The 23,512-nt window shown below is 37.5% G+C and overlaps 1 protein-coding gene across 6 annotated transcripts in view; it reads left to right on the forward strand.

The window, feature by feature from the left end:
• LOC112049870 (AN1-type zinc finger protein 6) overlaps positions 1 to 23,459 on the forward strand; it is a 45,674-nt gene extending 22,215 nt beyond the window's left edge. For all 6 annotated transcript variants that reach the window (XM_024087914.2, XM_024087930.2, XM_024087921.2 and 3 more), the window contains 4 exons: positions 3,339 to 3,669; positions 8,203 to 8,349; positions 17,411 to 17,552; positions 18,992 to 23,459. In XM_024087914.2, the coding sequence (XP_023943682.1) occupies positions 3,571 to 3,669; positions 8,203 to 8,349; positions 17,411 to 17,552; positions 18,992 to 19,140 (537 nt within the window). In that variant the 5' untranslated portion in view covers positions 3,339 to 3,570 and the 3' untranslated portion in view covers positions 19,141 to 23,459. The remainder of the gene's footprint in view (positions 1 to 3,338; positions 3,670 to 8,202; positions 8,350 to 17,410; positions 17,553 to 18,991) is intronic.
• Positions 23,460 to 23,512: the final 53 nt, after the last annotated feature.

Consider the following 23,512-nt stretch of genomic DNA (forward strand, 5'->3'; position numbering starts at 1 on the left):
AATACGGGGATTAAATAACGGGAAATACGCGGGTGAAAAAAGTCAAATCGACGGCGATATCGGCGGGAATAAATTATGAAGGGGAGCCGCACATTTACCTTGTACCGTTTTACGTTACAGATTGTGGTTTTGTTAAAACATCACATTTGAAACTTCAACACACACACAATTTGAAAATTTTGTTATGAGTTTGATAGGTTAAAAATTTCATCGGCAGTTTATTCGTGTTAGTCGTGTTTCCTAAACGCTTACCTATTGCATGGAATGTCTCTCCTTTAAATTTTTACTGACTGCAGCAAAAAAAAAATAGCGGCCTTTAAAATACCCAAAACTTGGCAAAGTCGTAATTGACGACTTTGTTCGAATTACCAGTTCGTCAATTTTATGTAGTAGCAAGTCATCGAGTTAATTTTTTTTTTGGTATTAAAAGTACAAGACCCGTATCTGTAAGATCGAATTTTTACTCTGTGTCATGTTCGTACATCACTAAAACGAGATGTCAAATAGAAAACGCTATAACGGAGCGTGTACACAGTGTAATAACCTCGCTCTCTATACTCACCATCACTTTCATTAATACCACGATAATTGGTGCACGCTTCGTGATCTTGTTCCCAAATAGAATTCTTCTAAAAAGATACATACGACGCGTCCCATTTTAAATGATGCTAGTGAACGTTATTTATGAAACTAGCGACAACGAACCTCGTAGAAAGCTTTGGGCCGGATGAGTTGCCTGACACTTGTTATGTCGTTCCATACATAAAATAGATAAGGATTTTAATGTAGGAAGTGTTTTGAAGTCAATTAGATGTTTATAGATTGTTTGTGACATGAGAATTGAGAAGAGAAAGGACCATTAAGTATATTGTTAGATGTTATAAATTAAGAAAAACAAATATTTTAGATAATAAAGAGTGCATGACTATTTTCTCGATTCTGACTATTTTCTTCTTAATATAATTTACTGTGTAGAAACTACATTGAGTAGAAAAATTATTTTTAAGTCAATATTTTAATTTTTCCACTAATTATTATCGTAAAATTATCTTATGATATTAATATCAGACGTTTCGAAAGTGCTTGTGAACTAAGCCTAATTGAACTAAATTAATATTACCTATAAAATTGACGTTACATTTTTTACCAACTTCGAACTTTTATTCATCTCCTGTAAATCACAAAGTAGTTCATTACTAAATCGTTATTTGATTGGCTGTACGTAGACTAAGTTGTGAAACTCTTTTTATACGAGTCTTTATAGCATAGTTAAGTAGGAAATAATATTAAATAATATTTAGAGACAAGTTTGCTGGTATGACAGTTTAAATTATTAGTTTGTTAGCAAAGTTCTCACAGCTGACATCAGAGATAATTTTTACAGAATAAGAATATTTCGTTAATGCTACGACATAATTACCAACAAATCGGGTCATTACTAAAATAAGTATCTGATACTTATTCGTAAGTACTTTTAGGACAACAATCAATTATTATTAAAGTTCTCTAATTTTATAATGCTTTCAGTGAGTCAGTCCTTTTCTCTGGGTCTGTTTTGTAAGTGCTGCGTTATAATCAGGAATAGAGAAGGACAAATAAAGGGGAATTTCCTTAATTCGATTCCTGCTCGGCTCCAATTAGAGATAAGATTTTCTATAATAGGTCAGTGATCGAAGTGGTAGGTAGGTTTTGGTAGGAGTTGAGTTATAATGCCTCGCAGAAATAACTTTTTCTTTTTTCGCTTAAGTAAATGTCGTGAAAAGGAACTTAAGGCCACCTGATTACCTTCGTCATTGGCAGCATCAAAGGCGTGCAGCATCTTTTAACGTGTTGACTTAATTTCAACTTCTGCTTGCTGTTCCTAGATCTTCAATGTGGCACATCCCATAATTCTGCTCAAAGTATTTGTACTTGTATGGGAGTGTTAGAAGTGAGGCAATGTATTGACAAGTTTATGATTGGCTAGATAGTGGTAAATCCCCTAATTATATTCGAAGTATTTGTACGTTGATACGGAGTGGCAGAAGCAATGCGTCAGTGACAAGTTTATGGTTGGCTGGGGTAGCACAGTATTTTTAAAAAGGTCTAGGTCATTCCCATCCAGGTGGACCCGCAGGAGTCTACGGCAGACACGACGGGGGTCTTTGTTGGCGTGACATAAAATAGGGTTTCATAATTTGTAAATAGAGGTCTGGGAAAATCGTCACATTTTTCTACGTCTATGAGAAAAAAGTTTAAGAACCTCTTGTCTAGATCTTAGACAAGAAATCCCCTAACTCTTTTCAAAGTATTTGTACGTTAATGGGAGTGGCAGAAGTGAAGCAATGCGGTGACAAGTTTATGGTTGGCTGGGCTAGCGGAGTTATCACAGCGAGCGACGGGGCGCAGGCGGGACCTTGGCGCAGGCCGCGTTCGCGTTCCACTTTTGCCATAGCTGTGTAGCTCTCTCTTGTTATGCAAACCTGCCGTTATGCATATTATGTTTTGCCTCCGTTGAACCGCCGTTTGCTCTTAGATACCACTTTCTATAATGCTCCGCGACCTGCGAATGCGTCATACGGTTACCTGTTTTGCTGACAAACGTTTTGAAGAGGTTGCATTGCAACAACAGAATCCATTTTCGATTCCAATTGACCTCCAATCTTTTGTCACGGGTATTGGTATTGGAGGCTATATAATTATTATTTCGCGATACTTAATGGCGTCAATTTATTATCTTTTTATGATTTTTATCTGTGTCTTCTGATGACACATAATGTATATTGTACTAGGTACTTTGTATCGAAATACAAAATCTATTGTTTGTACATAAATAATACGTCGAAGTCGGTATATTTTAAAATTTCATTACTGCTTAACTGAATTATTGTCCTCTATGCGTCACATCCGCACCTAACCACATTTATAATCCATGTGCTTTACTTTTTTACTTAATTGAGTACGATTTATTTATGGTAATGTCATTATGTACTAAAAGTTGATATAAATATTAATTTATATAAGGTTTTACTCTAAAATATGACTTTAATACCTCTTTTTTGGTGAAAACCACATGAAAATACGTTCGTTAGTTTCTAATTACTTTATTGTATAATATCTATACTAATATTATAAAGCTGAAGAGTTTGTTTGTTTGTTTGGTCGTACGCGCTAATCTCAGGTACTACCGGTCCGATTTGAAAAATTCTTTCAATGTTAGATAGCCTATTTATCGAGGAAGGCTTTACGCTATATATTATCCCCGTATTCCTACGGGAACGGGAACAACGCGGGTGAAACCGCGCAGTGTCAGCTGATGCTAGATGAAAATAAATTAAGATAAATTTTGTTTGTTCCAGGGACCCTTGCGATCCTGACACAGAAAGAAGTAGCAGCTCACGTCGACGGTCTACAGAGGGAGTCAGTCAGTCAGTCCAGGGATACCCGTGAAACTTAACCCCTGCGAGTGCATTGTACTGTGATTACTGTGCTAACTGTGGACATTGTGTTAACAAGTGCAATATACTGATAGTGCAATCGTTTGTGAACTTTTTGTTGTTGTTATATAAAAGTGATAATAACCGTGGAACTATGGAGCGTGAGTCGAACCCCATGGAGGCTCTGTGCCGTTCAGGATGCGGATTCTACGGGAACCCGTCCACAGATGGACTATGTTCAGTATGCTTTAAGGTACGTTTTGTTTATTACTCAAACTGATCTTTTGTCTGTAGTAGTAGTGTAGTTTGTCTATTCATTTAAACCTCAATAGTTTTATAGTTCAGGCTGGAAAGGTCCAGAGTTCGATCACCTGTGGCTCTACGAAGTTAAGAGAAATAGACAAAATGTCGTTCAATGGCGGCGTACTTGTCTCAGTCCCATCTCTAACGCGCAAACGCAATGAAAGATATTGCGGTATTTCCGGTTGCGTCGCTATTGGTTGAAATTTGTCTATTTCTCTTCACAAGATTATCTCGTTGGTCGCATGTTAGCGCCACTATCGTCGTGTTTGCGTAGTAAAGGCTTTTCGTTTCTTTATGATTGTCAGCCTGTTTTAACAGCCCACTACACAGGACCAAGTATCAGTCCATAAAGGAGAGTGGATATGAAGAACCACTACTTTGCTCCAATATGAATTGAAATCACATTAAAATCATAAAGGCGAAAGTTTGCGTGTGTGTGTGTTTGTATAATATGTTTGTTTCTCTTTTACGCTGCGACTACTGAAGCGATTTGTCTGAAATTCAGAATGGAAATAGATTTACTCTATTTACGTGGGCATTTTTTCATCCTGGGAAAATCTATAGTTCCCGTGGGATTTGTAAAAAACTGAATTCCACGCGGAAGAAGTAGTAGTGTTTTACTAATAATGACCGGGACCGATTGCACAATGTGCTATGTGCCGCACGGGGGTGAAGCTCAGTGCTTTATGTCCCGATTCAGGACTCGAACCCAGGACATTCAGGATCCGAAACCAGGCTAGCTATCCACTAGACCAATGAAGCTGGCTTTCTGCACAGTTGGAGTGAGAAGACATGGTTAATATGACGTTTTTTTTGTCAAGTGTGCCAAGAAATGTATGTATTTACGTGTTTCACCATTACACTGTTGATGCTTTTTTGATTGATGAGCTTTCAATCGATTCGTTATTGCCAACCAAATATGACGGATGTTATAATACTCATAATAACTTTTTGTATAAAATTGTCCCCTACCTAATGAAGTATAGCCCATAGCTTAGCTCAATCTTTATGTGGCGCAAATAAGGCTTTTTTTCATTCTTTACAAGTTAAACCTTGATTACAATCTCACCTGATGGTAAGTGATGATGTAACCTAAGATGGAAGCGGGCTAACGGGAGGAGAATGAAAATCGGTTTCTACACGACATCGTTTCGGAACGCTAAATCGCTTGGCGGTACGTCTTTGTCGGTAGGGTAACTAGCCTCGGCCGACGCCTCCCACCAGCCAGACCTGGATCAATTAAGAAAACCTCAATCGGCTCAGCCGGAGATCGAACTCATGACCTCCGTCTTGTAAATCCACCGCGCATACCACTGTGCCACAGAGGCTTGAATAAAAATTAAAATGATCCCACTACGTAAAAACTTCATCTGAATTATATAAGCTGTCTTTTCGACACACGGCAAAACGGAGCGACGATTTGACGTGATTTTCGAAGTGGAGATAGTAGAAAGGATGGAGAGTGACAATAGTCTACTTTTTGTCTCTTTCTAATCCCCCACTAGGATAGAGGTAGGGTAGGGTAGGGATAGGGCAGGGTAGGGCTAGGTAGGGGTAGGGTGGGAGTACAATAGGATAGGGGTAGGGAATGAGTCAAAGCGAAGCTTGACCAGGTAGTACCTATATAGTTTTAAGTGCCAGAACTTTCGAATTGTGTCGCCTGTCAGATATACATATTTTTATTACTGCCACACATAAAAATACCACCGAAGGGCACTTAACTTGGGAATTTCCGTTAAAGTCTAAATTGGTCACAATATTATCGTTAGTTTTTGTAACACGACTGTTTGCTGACATTACTGACTTGATGTTAACTTCGTACCACCTTAGATCGCTAAAACGACAATTTCCATTAATAAGCCTACTTGAGTTGATTAGTGTGATTCTTGTTGTTAGTATAGTAAATCAACTGTTGTTGTCCTGACAGTCGAAAAGCTTTCGCTTGACTGTTGGATTCAGAGTCTGATGCAGAAGTCAGTAATCCTTGAGACGATGCGTTGATAGGAGGTTCCTCATTCTGAAACCCAGACCGCCAGTTGCTTGGGCTGTCAAAAGTCCCGCAACGGGCTATGATTTTTTTTTCATCAAGTAATTCTATACTAATATTATAAAGATGAAAATTTTGTAGTATTATAGGGGGTAATCTCTGGTCCTACTGAACCGATTTCGAAAATTCTTTTACCACTAGAAAGGCTATTTTATCCCCGTATTCTCACGGGAACAGGAGCTACGCGGGTAATAATGTGGGGCGTCGGCTAGTTTTTAATAATGTTATATTTTGTACTAGTCCCGCGACTTTGTCCGCCCTTAGACCTCTTTAATCCAGTCCTTACAGTAGTATCGCTGTAAAAATGCAGTTACTTCTCCCGTTTTTCCAACATTTCCCTTCACTGCTCTGCTCCTATTGATCGTAGCGTGTATACTACCTGCCCTGTCGAGTAGTTTTTGTTTATATAACGAACATACATACAGACAGACAAAAATTTTACTGATTGCATTTTTGGCATCAGTATTGATCACTAATCACCCCCTGATTATTTTGGAAATATATTTCATGTACAGAATTGACCTCTCTACAGATTTATTATAATTGTAGATGTAGATAGATAGATTTTATAGGCATTGTTGAAATTTAAAAAAAAAGTAAACCGATAGATAGATTAACAACGGCTGTTGATCTCCTCGCAATCGAGCAAAAACACGTTGATTTGTACCCGAGCACGAAAATAGTGGACATAATTTTTCGAAAGTGTTTAAATTCGCCCACGTCTGTAGCAGTCAGTGTCTTTACTGTTTTGTTTTTTGAGGTCAACAGCCCGTTATTTTATTTTGGACTGTTTCGCTTTTGCGCACCGCGTCGAGATACTGACCGGCGTTACGGAGCGTAATGTTGGGTGGCTTATGTCAGCATGTGACGATCAAGTAGTCTCACATGCCTGCAAAGCTAACGGATTGACGTCTGTTAAAACTGATCTTGTGTTGGTCGCGATCGGCATGATGTCATGCACATCACCATGCACAGTTTTATCGGGCGTCAAGACGTTAGCACGTAGCGTGAGATTACTTGATCGTCAGTGGCTGACATAACGCATCTCTTAACCTTACTGATTGTGTGAAACATACACTACACACGGTAACGCCTCGAAACGCGTATCAAAATCCACTTTTGTAAGTGCAATGAGGGAAGTGAATGTTACTGCCGCTTTACAAAATCTTTATAATCTCTATATAAGGAACTTCCCACTAATTGCTTTTATTGGAGTCGAAAATACAATAATAATTATTTTGAAAAAAAAAATTGTTGATATTTTTTATTTACAAAACTTCTGACTATATGTATTGGTTAATAACACTGCTGGGTAATAGGTATTTGCTATCTGTAAGGCCCAGTATTCGGTAAGATAATAACAAGTTCAAATGTTTGTCCAGAATGACGAGAGCGTTTGTGTCAGAATCCAGAAATTATTCTTCTTAAGAAAAGCCGACAGGACACTTGATACCTACTTGAAATTTTTAAAAATTATTATTTACAATAACTATCCATTACACATTATAATTACTTCTTTTAGTGTGTTGGATAAAGCTTGATCAAAATGCTTCTATATAACTTTGTATATAAGAAAATCAATTATCCTATAGTTACTTCTACTAAACAACTTTTGTATTGGCAGATCCAAAACTGTCAATAGGGTCAGTCCATGTTGTTGTAATAGTATGAACTTAATTGCTTTACAGACCTATTTGTGTAATATGCAATTACTATAAAAAATGTTTGTACGATAAACCTGCGTTAAGCCCGCTAATCCACAGTTTATGTCGCTAATCCAAGGTGACTATCACTACGTTTCATAAATTACTTAATTTTACGCTTCGAATCACTTCGCGGCGAGCTGCTTCGGTGTTGAGCATGTTATTAAAAGAACTAACCGATTTTACTAAATATCCAAATAATTATCTTCTAAACAAGCAGCAAGGCATAGTCTGGAATAAACACATAGGCTATGATTTGTCTCGACATTGCTCCAGTGTCATATAGCGAGGCTGAAATAAACACTTAGGATATTAATTCTCCGGGTAAATTGGAATAAACACATAGGCTACTTTTATCTCGATATACCCGCCAGGATGAAAGAGAACGGCATAGTGTTGAATATTTAAAGAAATGGGTAATTTTTTATTAATTTATAATTCCACATGTTCTAGGCACAGTCTGGAATAAACACATACTTTTTACTCGTATGTTTCTAACCTGGAATAAGCACATACGAGTATGCTAAGTTTCATCTCGATTTACCCCCGAGACTGAAAGAATGAGGCACAGTGTGGAATAAACACAAAGGATTCTTTTATCTCAATGCTTCACGAGTGAAACAGCGAGGCATAGTCTGGAATAAACACATACGTCACTATCTTGATGCTTCCACGGGGTTGAACAGCGAGACGCAGCTAGTTGTGTATAAATGTTAGTGACCTTCAATTCCAGGAAGCGCTAAAGAAGAAGCAGCAGCCGCCCGCGACGACGCCGTCGCCGGTGTCGTCGTCATTTGTGGCGACGCCCACGCCCACGCCGCTGGCCGCCGCCGCGCCCACGGTGCCCGCGCTGCCCGCCAGCCCGCTGCAGCTTACAGACGTGAGGCCACATTCTATATACTACCAATACTAACCGTTTATTAGGACCCATTCAGACTGAACTGAAACATCCTCGCATGCTCAAATATCGATTTGATTGCCAAATCGCCTTTGCTTCAATAACGTGATATTATCTCGAAAAAAAAAAAACAAAAAACAGTTTTACAGAAGACTATTGTATAACATTAAAAAAATATAGCCTTAAGTATCTGGTTCATCTTTCTTTCAGCAAATGCTCGCCCACAGAAAATTCTGTTGTAACTAAAATTAAAACTATTAAGAAGTATTAATTTAAAAATCAAGTAATCTTAAATGATGTAATTAGTAACATTTTAGGCTTTAATTTATCTTGTTATGCTACCACCCACGGTCCAATAATACCCACATGCTTGCAGCGCTGACGGCAAGAATCCGGTAAAACTCATCATGTTGGTCGCCTGTGCATAATGGCTCCACTTGAAGCAAAAATCGCGACCAACACACGATGAGTTTTGCCGGACGTCATGCCGGCAGCGCTGCAGGCATGTGAGTATATCGGACCGTGGTGTTCCTTGCGCGGGCACTCAGCGTTCATGAATCACGTTATAACGGCGTGGAACAATGCCGTTGTGTACGAGATATTTGTTTTAATAAACACTGTATGATTGTACCCGACTCGTGTGCTCAAGATCTACTTATTTGTGTAGGCTCCGAACAATGAAGGAAACCGTAATTTATGATAATATTATATTGTTGGCGTGCATTGATATACGCGATACGGACGATACGCGGTACGTGTATTAACAATGAGAGCTCTAAATAGAAAAAAACCGAAGTACTGATAAAACCACAAGGGAATGTATCCATCAAGTGGTTTTAAAAATCATTCGTTACACCTTTTTACTTTTATTTAGGCACAGTATCATAGATTGCGTTTGCGTCGTTGATATTCCTCGGTCTCTTACTAAGCGGTTTAGTTCCTCTTTGCTTATACTTACGCAATGCAAAGTTGCTCTTCCATTTTCCGTTTTCCTCACCACCTACAATATGGGTATCGTAAAGTAAAGAGTGAATAGTCATCTTCTAGGAAAGTGCGTTCCACCGCAGGCTGCATTTTCACTTTACATCAGGCGTGATTGCAGTTAAACGCTTGCTTATATTAAGATATAAAGAAAACAAAAGCATTTTATATTGGAGCAAAAATCCCCCGAATAGATAAATATAATAATTACTACGTGACGTGATGAAAAAGTCCCTTTGAATCAAATGTTTTATTTTTTTTCCAAAAAACCGCGATAACATAATGACTTCCCAAATTCTAATTAGAAGTAAGTTTTTTTATCGCGGTTGTGAGTTTATCATAGTTTCATGTTATAAAATACTAAACAATAACATGTTATTTAGTAGAAGTAGGTAAGTATAGCTTGACAAATTCGCTCGCTACACTCCCGATGGTCCGATGGAGGGGGGTTGTGATGCCCCGCGCGCACGAATTCATACCCGCGCAGTCCTTCCCCTCCCGGCGCCCGCATATCATGGGAGTGTCATTAACGAACTTGCCAAGCTATAGTTGTTGATGTTATCACATTCACTAACTGGTTTATTTTGTGAATGGTGGTAGTACTGGTAATGGATTCCAAAGGTAAGTGTACGGTGTTTTAGTTTTTCAAATTGAGAATATTTTAGGCACTTTTAGTACGAGAGCCGGCGTAAGAAATATATACCCTCATCTGTTATTTATTTGGGATAAGAAATAAACCATAGAAAATATTTACATTGACACATTGCATATAGGTTGCCTAGTTAAATTGTGACCGTATAGTATTAAATGATTATATTTTTCAATTTATGGACTCTAATTCCCTCATTGGTTAAATAAAAAAAAGCCGTACATTATTAAATAAAATGTACCCAAAAGAATTAGAAAATTAAAGGTTTACCCTGCTTTCACGCAACTGTGGGGTTATATTTCAATACCTTAATCAGTTATCTAGTCGTCTAATATGTCATATGAAGCTTATTTTATACTTAATTTAACTGCATTAGGTTGCCTTTGATGTAGTTCATGGTTTTCTAGATTTTGTATGAAAAACGTGTTTAGCTGCAATTTTACTAGGCAATCTATTTGTAATGTGTCACTGTGAATATTATCTATCATTTATTTCTTATCACTAATAGATAACAGATGAGAATGTGTATTTCTATTGTCGTATCATAGACCATTAAGCGTTGCGTATTATGACCACTTTGTTACTGACACAGCAATCACGCGCACAGTTGTCAATGCTTTACTTTATAACCAAGACGTCCTAGGGTCGATTCCCGATTTGGGTTATGATTTGTATTTTCTACATTGGCTGCTGGTTTAGTCGGATACCGATAGGCTTCGGCCGTGGCTAGGCAAAATCGTAACGATTAATGTTATATAATGGAAGTCAGGGTTGAATAACCTTGTTTCTTGTTCTATTCTTATCTCTTTTAGACCGCTATCATCTATTTCTGAAACGAAAGTTCTCATTCTAGCTTAATTAGTGAAATCGCAAAAAACTTTTCTAAAATTTCTTCTCTTCAAAAAACTCGTGGAAGATGATTTTTTCGTATATGTATTCACTAGCTGACGCCACGCGGTTTCACCCGCCTGGTTCCCGTTCGCGCGTTCAACCAAACAATCTAATTCTTCAGCTTTATAATATTAAGTATAGATACATTAAAATATTTAATTCTACTATATTTACAACTCACAAAAAGTGTGAAAATGTAGCAAAAAAAAAAATTTAATAAAAAATATTAATATTATATACTCACGCAAACGATTTCGCGTGCGTCCGCTAGTATGAAAAAAAAATGGGAATGTTGTATTTGCGTATTAATAAGAACAGCTTAACAATCAAAGTAATTGTGTGCAGCTGAACAAAGGCCAATAAAAAGCGTATGCCTTTATACCGACAGCGCAGTTTTCTTCGTATTGTTAACTTTAATTCAATATTCTGTAGTTTGTTTTTAATTAACGCTATAATAATAATAATAAACTTATTACTAGGCATACATATATACAATTCAATTCAATTTTAATTATTGTATTTACTCAAAAAAAAAAAACTAATTGCTACTTGCCTACCTAGTAACTAATATGCATATTAATTAACCGCCTCTTTGATGCACTGGTTAGCCTATGTCCTATGGATCACGAAGTCCTGGGTTTAGAAGAAGAACAAGAAATATTTTATCGCTTAAAATAAATAAAAAAAACATTAAACATTAATAAGTTTAGCTGAGTTATCATTCTAAGCTCCTCTCCTACAGGCTTGCAGGCTGATTCACTAGCTTTGTCGTATGCTAGTTGACATATACGAAATTGAGATTCTATTTAATGTCATCCGGTGCTTACTGGTGGATATCACACAGTTGGTAAATGGCATTTTGTTAATTGATTTGATGTTTATTTTAATAGGTTGGTAAAAAGGCCAAATGCCTGGTTCAAATAGGTTAATATATGAATAATATCCATAATGCAAAATGTAGATGACTAGTGCTTAGAAGTAGTGAAGGAAGTCTGTATTTTTTTTGTTTGAAGGACTCTAAAACGAATGAGTAGACATTTTTAGGCGCTTTCTGTTTTATAGACGCCTACACACATTAGGGCAAGGAAAAGTAAAACACTATAAGTAAAAATAAAACTAGGTAATTATAGAGGTTTTTTACTCTTCGTTAAGTCATACACGTAACTAATTGGTTTAAAAATAACCAATTAGTTTTAATGTAAGGCCCGAAAGCGAAGTAGAAATCATACGAATTCAATAATAATGAGCGAGCGAGCAAAAAGTTAGGTGTAAACACGTCACTATTGAATGTGCTGTTGTATATCTAGATTATTTTAACTTAGCGCGTCAACACATTTAGTCCCATTCGCACGAGTGCTTTTTTAACGTCCGTTAAAAAGCGTTCAAATAGAACAAGTACATTCCCAATATGTTCAAACGTCAGCGTTTTAAAACGCGACGCTTTCATTTATTTATTTAAGTTACATTTCCATTATAATATTTAACACATGTCATATATAAAATGTCATAATTATTACAAATGGAACCCTGTGAGGGTGTTGTAACTACAAAGCAAAACTTAACTTAACATAAGATAAGATAAGTAGAGAGGCGGATTTATTGTTTTTCGGTCAAAAAGTCATTAATTTTATAATATACTTTTTCAAGCAAAACATTTTTTAATGTTAATAAAAACTAATTAATGTTTTCCTTTTCCTTAATGTTTTGCGCTTTTTTTTCGAGCTGTGTTGTATTTTGAATGTTGGGCGTTGGAAATAGACCTTCATTTCACTTTATATTATATTTGAAAGCTTTTTTTAATGTCCGTTAAAAAAAACGCTCTTGCGAATGGGGGCTTACAAATGTAGTCTAAGAATGAGCGTAATGTGACGTCACATTTGCTCTTCATAGACACCAGACCCCACACAAGCGCAGTGGATACATGTGATGACGTCACGTTACATCGATAAATTAGCATACATATATCTAAATCGCAAGGTCCACGTTTGACGAGAGAGCCAAATGCATCGCCTTTAATACTTACATAACATGTGACCTTGTCACAAGTTGAATATTCTGTGTGCAATGTATTCAACGTCTATTAATTAGTAGTGCCGTGCCCATACGTACCTACTCCGTACTATTCACGGTACGGCACATCACAAAGAGATGTCGGCTACAGTACGATTTATTTATAGTCCGTTCATGTAATTTATATAACGGAAGAGTTCGATATCTGTCTGTCATACGCAATTTTCTGCAATGTATTTATGACAGGCCGATCCGCTTGTGTTTTTGCTCGGGTGGTATTACCTTGTATTAACTATACTAATATTAAAAAGATGACATATTTGATTGTTTGTTTGCATTGAATATATTTTAAAACTATTGGAACAATTTGAAAAATTCTTTCACCAATAGAAAGCTACATTATCCGGGAGTAACGGGCTATATTTTGTCCTCGTATTTCCACGGGAATGGGAACTACGCGTGTGAAACTAGGAGGTTCTGGTAGTAGTTAATACAATGTAGCAGTCGCCTCGCGGTTTCGTTTGTGTATTTCCCGTTACTGTGCGAAAACGGGGATCAAATATAGCCTATGGCATTCACCAATAACTTGGCTTTATAAAGGTAAAAGATTTTCAAAATTGGTTGAGGAGACCCTAGAGTTTACACCTACAAACTTTACTTCTTAATAATATTAGTATAGATTACATCGACCCCCCACCAGGTGGTCTGACGACATCAAGCGAGTCACAGGGATTTGGTGGATGCAGGAGGCTCAGGATCGTGATGTTTGGAAGTCCCTACAAAACGTCTATCGACATCTATCGGCTGATATAATGATGATGATGATTCTTTAGACGTTTGGAATGGAAGCAACCTATTTTGCGAGTTGCAATGAATTTGATAGAGTAGGTATTGTTCCCATAATTAAATTTGCTATCCAAAACCGAAACAATGTTTCAATTCGAACAGTTCCTCAGATTAGCGCTTTCAACCAAACAATCAATTCCGCTTAATAATATATGAAAGCTCACTAATTGCTTTTATGGCATCAGGAAACATGTGATCATAGTACGGAACACGAATTAAGAAATAACAGCATGCACTTGATTCTTTCAATGGGTATCAATTAAAGCCATTTACGGCGGATCTGTCGGACGAACCGACTCGTTTCTTCGTTACGCTTGTGTGCGTGAAATGCGGAAGGGCACGTATTGGTGTAAGGGCGTTTGAATGCTACGGACATATACGTGTCACCGTACTCTGGCTATTGAAACGTGTGGATATGTGTAATCCAAAGATTTTATACTATAGATAGGTCACTACCGCGTCAAAACTGAGGCGAGACGCCTAAGGCTGGCCGCCTTCATTTTCGTATTCGTTTTCGTTTATGCATAATTACGATTTGGAATTCTGTGTTACCACTAGAAAGCCGTGTTAGTTTTGAGTGTCCTAGGCTATATTTTATCCCCATATTCTCACGAGAACGAAATTTACGCGGGTGAATCCGCCGGGCGTCGGATAGATGTTTTTATAGGTATGTTAGCTGGTTTCAAGAAAATCCTTTTAAAGATCATGAAGAAGGGCTCATCATCATTATCAACTCATATTTGGCTCACTGCTGAGCACGGGCCTCCTCTCAGAATCTCTCTCCGACTCGTGGTCTCCTCTCAGAAGAAGGAATGAAAGTTTTATATTTAAAGTTCTTCACTTTAAAAGAAAACTACTACTATAAAAATGTTTTGTGTTTCCAGAATTCTCAAAATAACACGGCATGAAAAATAAAATATAACCGGATTTTATCCGGACGTAGTCGCTGGCGTTTGCGAGTTAACTTAATAAACGTGACGTAGATATCCACCTACTCGGATATTTTTCATACGGAAGAGTTACTGCATAGAGGAAGCGATTATTATCCGATAACGATACTGGCACGACGTAACTGTATATTTTTTTCTTATTAAAAAAAAAAAGAAACAAACGTCAAACAGACAATCCGTGTGCCACGAAAATCACAAAAGTTATATTTTTAGAATTGTTTAAATCGGTGAATTATTTATTTATTTTTTTAATATTGTGTTGTACAAGATGTAACTTTTAATATTATAATACGTTTGCAGTATACAAAAAATGTCGCAAAATATATTTTCATTTTTTTAAACAAGCACTTGTCATTCACTTACCGAATAACTGTCGAAATGTTTAATTATATAACAAGTTAGAAATAAATCAATAATGGAAAATGACCCCAACAAAAAAGAGTCTAAAGGGAAGCGATTGTGGAAGAGGGCCCTCAGGCGTCGGAACAGTAAATCTAACAGCAACAGTCAGAACTCCTCGCTCGACCAGAGTGCCGGTGTATCGAGGTCGAAGAGTGTGGAAAATAATCTTCAGTCAGTTCAGATAAACGATACCACACCGCTGCTGGAAGGTATCCACGAGCAATCCGAGCCCAAGCTCACAATAGTTGAGAAGACATCGAAGAAACTATCCGCCCAGGACCGCCCTTCTGAGTTGAAATTGAAGAAATCAGTCGGAATTAACGAGGAAAACAACACGATTATCCAGGAAGAGCCACAAGCCAATTCCAGAGATGCTAGCAACACTTTCTCTAAACCGAAGAGCTTGGAGGCAGAGGGTAGCAAAAAAAGTCTAAAACGGGTCGGTCACTTTAGATTTCACAATGTGTTTATAAGTACTTGTAGGAGACGTTGACGACTTTGTTAGCCCCCTTATTCTTGGTATTTACAAAAACATACTTTCATAAAAATTTTCCTATATAATTTATTCAAGTGCTAAAAAGTAAAATCCAACTGGTAGATCCAGAGATAAGCGCGCTTAAACAACTAAACAAACGAACTATTCTGCCTTATAAAATATTAGTATTAGTATAGAATTGTACTGTATATTTTATAGTATTGTTGATATTGAACTCACTTTCTTCATACGCGTTACTATGCGGATGTTATGCTATTCTGCATGAAGAAATTTCAAATCCAAGCGACAACGTTATTTAGACCTGACGAAAAAAATCTTTACGTTTCACAGTATTCTCAGAAATCGTAGCAACTTGGAGAGATGTTCACATTACGGTTTCGATTCGATTTTCGAAAGGTTATCTTCAGCAGCAGATGTATGATGTGATAGGTAGCAACGACAGTGATTGTACAATCATTTTGCCGGCAGGTCCCAGGACTTGTGACCTTGGGTGTAGGTTTAAGGGATCCCTTTAGAATGCATCTACACACACTAATACCACGTGTGTTCAAGAAACTCGTAACAAATGTTGATGTTAATGATGTTGATGTTCAATTGCGAAGTTGTCGCTGGGATTCTTGTGTTTTTATTAAAATATTGATTTATTTATCAGTTGTTCAAGATTGTTAATGTGTTGTGAATTATATCATTATAAAATGTAATTACAATTATGTGAGAAAGTTTGAGTGTATTTTGTAGTAATTTATATACTCAAGGCGAAGCCACATTTCAATAATATTAAACGCGGAAAAGGTGATTTATTTGGCAGATTTTGCGTTATTAAAAGGCGTACGGTTGCTGTGTCAGGAAACAAAGTAGCATATAGTAGCTTTATCTTTAATTATGTCATCACAGGGTTAAAAACGTCACTACAGACTTTTCTATTCTCTATTCACTACTCATCAATTATCATTAATTGTAATTACCGTTGCGAGTCTACAGGAGCCAAATAAATTAAGAATCTTAAATGAGTGTTGTATGTAAACTGCTTTGTTCGAATTACGAAGTCGTGTTTCTCTGGGATCTGGTGGAAAGAAAATCTCAGTAAAATTTTCATTTGCGAAGTAAGTTGTTGTTGTTTATCTGCCGTGCCTCAGAGAGTACGTTAAATTAGGTCCTGCAGACTAATTCACTAACTTTGACATGTAAGAAATTGAGATGCTATGTAACAAATGTCATCTGATGCCTACTGACACAGGTCATTGGTCAGATTTGATGGTTATTTTAATAGGTTGTTAATAAAGAACAAATTAGTGAATAGGCCAGCTTGCCATAAACATTAATATCTGATAATCATAGTTACTTGATTAAACATCATGGAGGCCGTCAACCATTGGTGCAACATGGTGGTTCTATAACTATATTCCCTTTAAAGAGGTAGGCCTGATCCTGTAGTAGCCGATAAAATGGGCTGATAATGATGACGTAAGTTTAAATTTGAGTTGAGCGGTGATAGCCCAGTGGATATATGACCTCTGCCTCCGATTCCGGAGGGTGTGGGTTCGAATCTGGGGCATACACCTCCAACTTTCAGTTGTGTGTATTTTAAGAAATTAAAATATTACGTGTCTCAAACGGTGAAGGAAAATTTCGTGAGGAGACTTTCATACCAGAGAATTTTCTTAATCCTCGGGCGTGTGTGAAGTCTGCCAATCCGCATTTGGTCAGCGTGGTGGACTATTGGCCTAACCCTTCTCACTCTGAGAGGAGACTCGAGCTGTGCAGTGAGCCGAATAAGGGTTGATACCGAAGCTTAAATGTTACGTAAAATGTTTCCAGAAGCTGGAAGAGGAGAGCGGGGCCGGCACGAGCGGCGCCAGCACGGGTGCCTCGGACACCGACGCCGACGACAAGGACCCCAGCAAGGACAAGAAGAAAAAGAACAGATGCGCCGTTTGCCGCAAGAAGGTTGGACTCACAGGTAATTGAAGTCTTCTTTTTGAAGTCTGTTTACATTGGCGAATCTAGGATTATTTCTTAGGGTGCGCCTGGCCCTGGACATTAAGTCTATTATTAGTATCATACTCAGTGGCGTACATTTCAGATGTTAAATTGCACTGCATACCCTGGAGAGTAATTAGTCTTAACTTGACTCTTGTGATGAGAGCAATGACAAATTCGTATGGAAGAAGGAATGATCAATTTTGTTCAATTTGTATGTACAGTGCATACCCTAGTTGTGCACCCCACTGATCATACTAGAATTCCATATAGGTTGCCCAGAATGCTAAGGTGGGCACAGCTACATTCGAGGGTGGGCACGGATGGATGCTGTGGTGTTTAGCTTTGGATGTAGTGGTAAGGTGTACAGATAAGAGTTTGGCAGTAGACAGGTGACAGGCAGTGCTTTGGTGTGTAAAACTGAAGGAATTTTCTCCTACAGACCTTCAGTTTTAACTACAATTTATTTTTTTTTGATTAGATTGTCAGTTCAACTGTGCCCTGTGCTGTTCTGAGTTTTGTCTACTGCTTTTCACTTCTAGTTTTAACTGAACAGTTTGACTGTTCAGTTTGGAGGTTTGGAGACCGTAAAAAGAAAATCCTTTAGTTTATACACACGCTTATGTCATCTTATTAATACAATGTCAGCACGAAACGATCACCTAAGTCGAGGTCCGAGTCTCACAGGAGATGCCTTAAAAGAGTTGTTCCCCCTTGAATCATATCCTTCATAATCAAACTCCCCTCTCTCATGTCTTCTGGGCATAACTTAACCCCCGGTGCTTTGGTTCCTACAGAAAATGAACAATCAAAACAAAATAATAATTATAATCGTTATCAAATTCTCGGCATTTGATACCTACGCCATGTTTGTGCAAACATGACTTGTTCAACGTAAGTTGAGTCTTGAAAGACCTTTGAGATAGCTCAGCCGCTAGTTGTATTCTTACTAGTATACCCAAGATACCCAATCCGACGCGCCCCGCTTCAGTGCTAACACCGTGCGCCCACGTGCGTCGTACCCACGCGTCTCGCGCCCATTGCGGACTACATAGTATAAATACATATGTCTGGGCCTAGATAGTAAATAAATAATAAATACATACATCTAGGTCTAGAAGGTCTATTTTGAAGAAAATAACCTCCCAAATAATCGCTAAAATTTTCTGACAATTTCATTAAGCCAAAGTAATAAAAATTGCTTATAAAGTCTGTAGTTTTTTTTCCATCTCTAAAAGCGAAAAAAGAAAATAACTATTTATTCTCCCTATAATTTAATCTACCGAATGCAAGCGGCCCATGACGCTCGAGCATATGTAGCATCCCGGGCTCGCCTACTATTAAGTTTTTAGTCTTTATAAAGTATGTAGTTACAATTTGCATTTTTTCGTTTTTTATAAAAAAGCGTGTTCTCCACAGGGTTTGAATGCCGTTGCGGGGGCCTGTTCTGCGCGGTGCACCGGTACAGCGACAAGCACGAGTGCTCGTTCGACTACCGGGAGCTCGGCGCGCAGGAGATCCGCCGCAACAACCCTGTCGTCGTCTCCCAGAAGATACCCAAGATATGAGCCGGCGCGCCCCGAGCGCCGCCGCCCACGCGCCCGTCAGCGCTAACCACGCCCACGCGTCTCGCGCCCACGTGCGCCGCGCCCACGCGTCTCGCGCCCATGCGTCTCGCGACCACGCGCCGCGTGCGCGCGCCCTGCGTGACGGTAAACCGTGTGTGCTCTAAAGTGTTGAAAATTGTATCGTAAAAGTTACTCGGAACTATACCTCAACTGACTATAAAATATATAAATCAAGATAATTATTATATAATGTGATAGCAAGCATGTGTACTCCTCTAAAACTGTTTTTTTTATATATATTGTTTTTATGTATTAAAAAACTTTTGTTTGACTAAGTTTAGATTAAACCGGTCATGCAGGTAATTTGATGTATATCTAAATTTATATGTATATCTTAGACCTATCTTAGACCTAACCTAACCTAACCTAACCTAACATATTTTCACATAGTGTTTGTGTTATGTATGTGTTTGAACACAATGTCTTTTTAATTCACTTTTGCTTCATAGCTATTTTACAACTTGGTCCTCAAAATTGATTTGTATCATCTGTTGTCAAACGTGAGCCTATTTACCAAAACTAAGTACATGAAACTACTTACCCTTTGTTGGATTGTATTGAGATATATTAGTAGCTCTTTAAAAAACTTCTACTGCTCACAATGCTTTATAATTTGGTTCCGGGTTTGATTTCCAGCTCAGTTCTTATTAAGTTTTATGATATCCAATTTGGCTCAGGTTGGCTGAATTACTACTCCACTGGTTTTACCATTATGATGTGTAAAAGCCAATTGAGATAAGGGATGAAAACACTATAATATATCTTAAAATTTATTGTTGTTGGGTTTTTGCATAGTTAGCTACCTAGCTAATAATACCTACCAGTAATAACGCCAAGGTATCCTATTACTTGTATTATTGACTTGAGAAATTATTAATATTTCTGAATTTACTGGTACTCAAATATGTATTTCCCAAGTTAATGGCACTGGTAACTGATAGAGACACTATATCAACGACCTACATCATTGTCTCTGATCACTCGATGATCACTGTCATTCCCACGGCTCACGGAAATGACAGAAGATTATATGAAAACTTGTCAAAACTTGTGAGCCGTTTTTATGAAAAGTAAATGCAGTCTATACAGTCTATAAAAAAATTAATTCATTTATTTCAATTAGGCTCAGTTTACAAGCACTATTGAAAGGTCAGGTTTATGTCATAATTAAATTTAATCTAATGATGGTAATAATAGTCGAAAACTTAAAATTAATGTTACGAGGGTTCCAAACTCGCCTTGATCCGAGAAGAGCCCACAACAAACTCGGCCAAGTCTATGTCTCTGCACTATATGATTTTTGTTTTTAGAAATGCACTATGTGTCTGCAAAGTATTTTGCCACAATTAAGCCTCTATGAGGAGTGTATGTGCTTGCTATCGAATTGCTTCTGATCGGAGCAATTTCTATATGTCAAAAGACAATTATTTCTTTTAATTGTATAGCTGATTGTATTTTCGGTTGTTTTTTTGAATTCTTACTTCTTAACATAAGCGACTTAGCGCTGGCGGCCTCTTACCTATATTAATTTACACTGAATAAACATTAGATGGTGTCTGTGTCTCTGTTATTGCGTTTTGTATAAATATATTTCACATCTGGTCGAAAAAATTCGACTATCTTCCTTTTGACTACGACGAGATGCAGACTCGATCTATATTACGTTTAGATTAATTTGTGGCGAGAGTTTTGCTTTTAGAGATTGGGCATTTTGTTGTGCCACAGCGATGGCTGGCTGAGTTCGCAGTTGTAGTGGGGGAGCCAGGGATGCTAAATTTTCAGTTACTCGAGCGTCATTGGGGACCGATTTGCACTTGGTGGATTGAATTATAGGAAGAATAAACGGTTATTACCTTTTTTCGCTTTTAGCGGAGGAAACAAAAAACTACAGACTCTAAAAGAGATTTTAATTACTTTGGCTTACTGAAATTGTCAGAAAATTTTAGCGATTATTTGGGGGGGTTATACCGTAATTAAAATGAGTAAAAAATTAATCACGCTCGTAACTCGAGAACTAAAATATAAGGGTTTTTTTTTTAACTTTGAAACCCTACCATTCCATTACGTTACGCTCAAATCGTTAGATTTTCGAAATGTGCAGTTTATACCTATCAACTCACTTAGCTTATCTTAGTCTGGTACCTTATCTAACGTGCTGTTTGAGTATTTCTGAAGTTAGTTTTTTTTGGTTGCCCTAAACGCACCAATATTAAGGGCTCATACGTGGTGGAGGTACTCAACAACGTGCAAGGTATAGTCCCTTATGTTCATGTGTCGCGCTCGAGTAACTGCAAAAATCCACTCTTCGGCTCCCCTACTATTGTAGTTGTATGACTGTAACTTAGCGATTAGAGAGGCTAGTTCTGTTAGTCTAGGTAAACGTAGGACTATATTGTAATCCATTTCTATGGTGCGCTTTTAGGACGATTCATTGATGCTGTATGTATTAAAAAAGTTTATCTCATTTTTTGTGAATTACTATCAAAAATTACACTTTCAATTTCACTTTTTCCTCGAAATATTTCACTGTACACATTGTTCCTCGTTTGTCTGTTTTGTGAGCAGTGCGACAGGACACTGGAAAAATATGCCAAGATTTCCTAAAGCTTTTGTCAAGACAAAAAAAAAATAACAAAAAATTATATTTCAAACGATGGCAACATTTCAAACATTCACTGTTCTGGCGTACTGTCTCGGTCTAATAAGAAAAAGAATGGCCGGCGCCCGTTGGACGGATTCGTCGCAACTTGCCCAATCTCGCACTTTAATAAACTTGTAGATAATGTTCGTTTTGGGTAGGAGATTCATATTAATTTTCAATTATTAAGTAGAGTTTTGAATATGTCCATTCACCTCCATTGTAAATATTAGTTGTAATTAATTATAGAAATAATAATGGTAATGAAAAAAAAAACAAATCCTATATATTGTAAAAAACTAAAACTCCAAAAAAAGCTACATTGTTACGATTCCAAGGAAGAGCAAAGCGCGCTTCACAATACAATATATCGAGATAACAATCGTAAGCTGACGCTCAACGAGTGGGAGCGGCTCGTCCCTCCGTGTTGTATTTGCCTAGTTGTAAATTGTACAGATGTTACGCTGCTCACTTGACTCGTGTCGACAACGTTCAGCGCGCGCGCCGCACGTCCGCTCGCACGCGCGCCCGCCCGCCGACTGACGACCACATTGCCGATCGGCGATTGACTTCATCTAATTGAACCTAATAGGAACAATCGTACGAATTTAATGTCTAACAAATCGAATACTTGCAGTGTACGTCCACAAAATTACGTTATAGCAAACAGATTTCAACGAAATATACTTTTTTTAGTTAATTATTATATGCATAATAATATTACGTATTTGCGATTTCGTGTGTTAATTGTGGTTCTTGATTTTTATTGACAATGACGAGGATTGAACTGTTGCTCTATTTGTGTGACATTAAATTCGTACTGTTATAGGTGTTTGATAAAATGCGCGCGACTGTCGCGGTTTCGTTTCGTGTTGTCGCAGCACGAAGCACGCCCGCGCTCGCTGGACAGACATCATCTTCAAATTGATAGTATTTTAATTTCGGTTTGGGAAATTGTCGCTTTTTTGTCTAACATTCGGCATAAGTGACCTAGAGTTAGCGAGATTGTGATGTGTGTCAGCATTAGGCAAGGGTGCGAACGCGGCGAGCGTTGCGACTGTCGCGTCACGGCGCGTATGTCGCGCCGCAGTCGCAACCGCACCCGAGCCGTTCTTTGTGTGAAAATTAAAAGTAAGCGATAGTTATACATTTATAAGTAGTGGACACTTTATATTATTACACATTATATAAGTAGGAAAGAATTTATTTAGCTTTTTTCTTTTAATCACAATATTATTCAAAATTGTATGTTGTATTATGTAACTCGTTCATTTAGTGGTGAAGTAACGGTTATACCTTGTACTGCTTCGGTCGTCGTCCACGGTAGACTAACTTGATTGGCTGGACTTAATTATTTAATGACTTTTGTTGTATATTTTGTTAGGTCATTGATTAATTTTGGTCTTTTTGCTTAAAAACATAATCAGATAAAGATGATGTTAATAACGATTTTTTTTCTTCTATCTTGCTGTTTTAATTTAGTTATACTTCTATTAAAGTCATTAAATTTTCAGGAATATAAAATTGTTCTCTTATTTACTCACCAACTTGTGTTATATATAGTGTAATAAAGTTATTCACTATTTTGATTAAATAAAAATTCTCTTAATTGTACCTCTAATGCGCTTGACCTTTTCTTTAGTTACTTATATGTATAATCTGAGGCACAATTAT

The sequence above is a fragment of the Bicyclus anynana genome, chromosome 10 (genome assembly GCF_947172395.1).
Source record: "Bicyclus anynana chromosome 10, ilBicAnyn1.1, whole genome shotgun sequence".
Taxonomy (NCBI): Eukaryota; Metazoa; Arthropoda; class Insecta; order Lepidoptera; family Nymphalidae; genus Bicyclus; species Bicyclus anynana.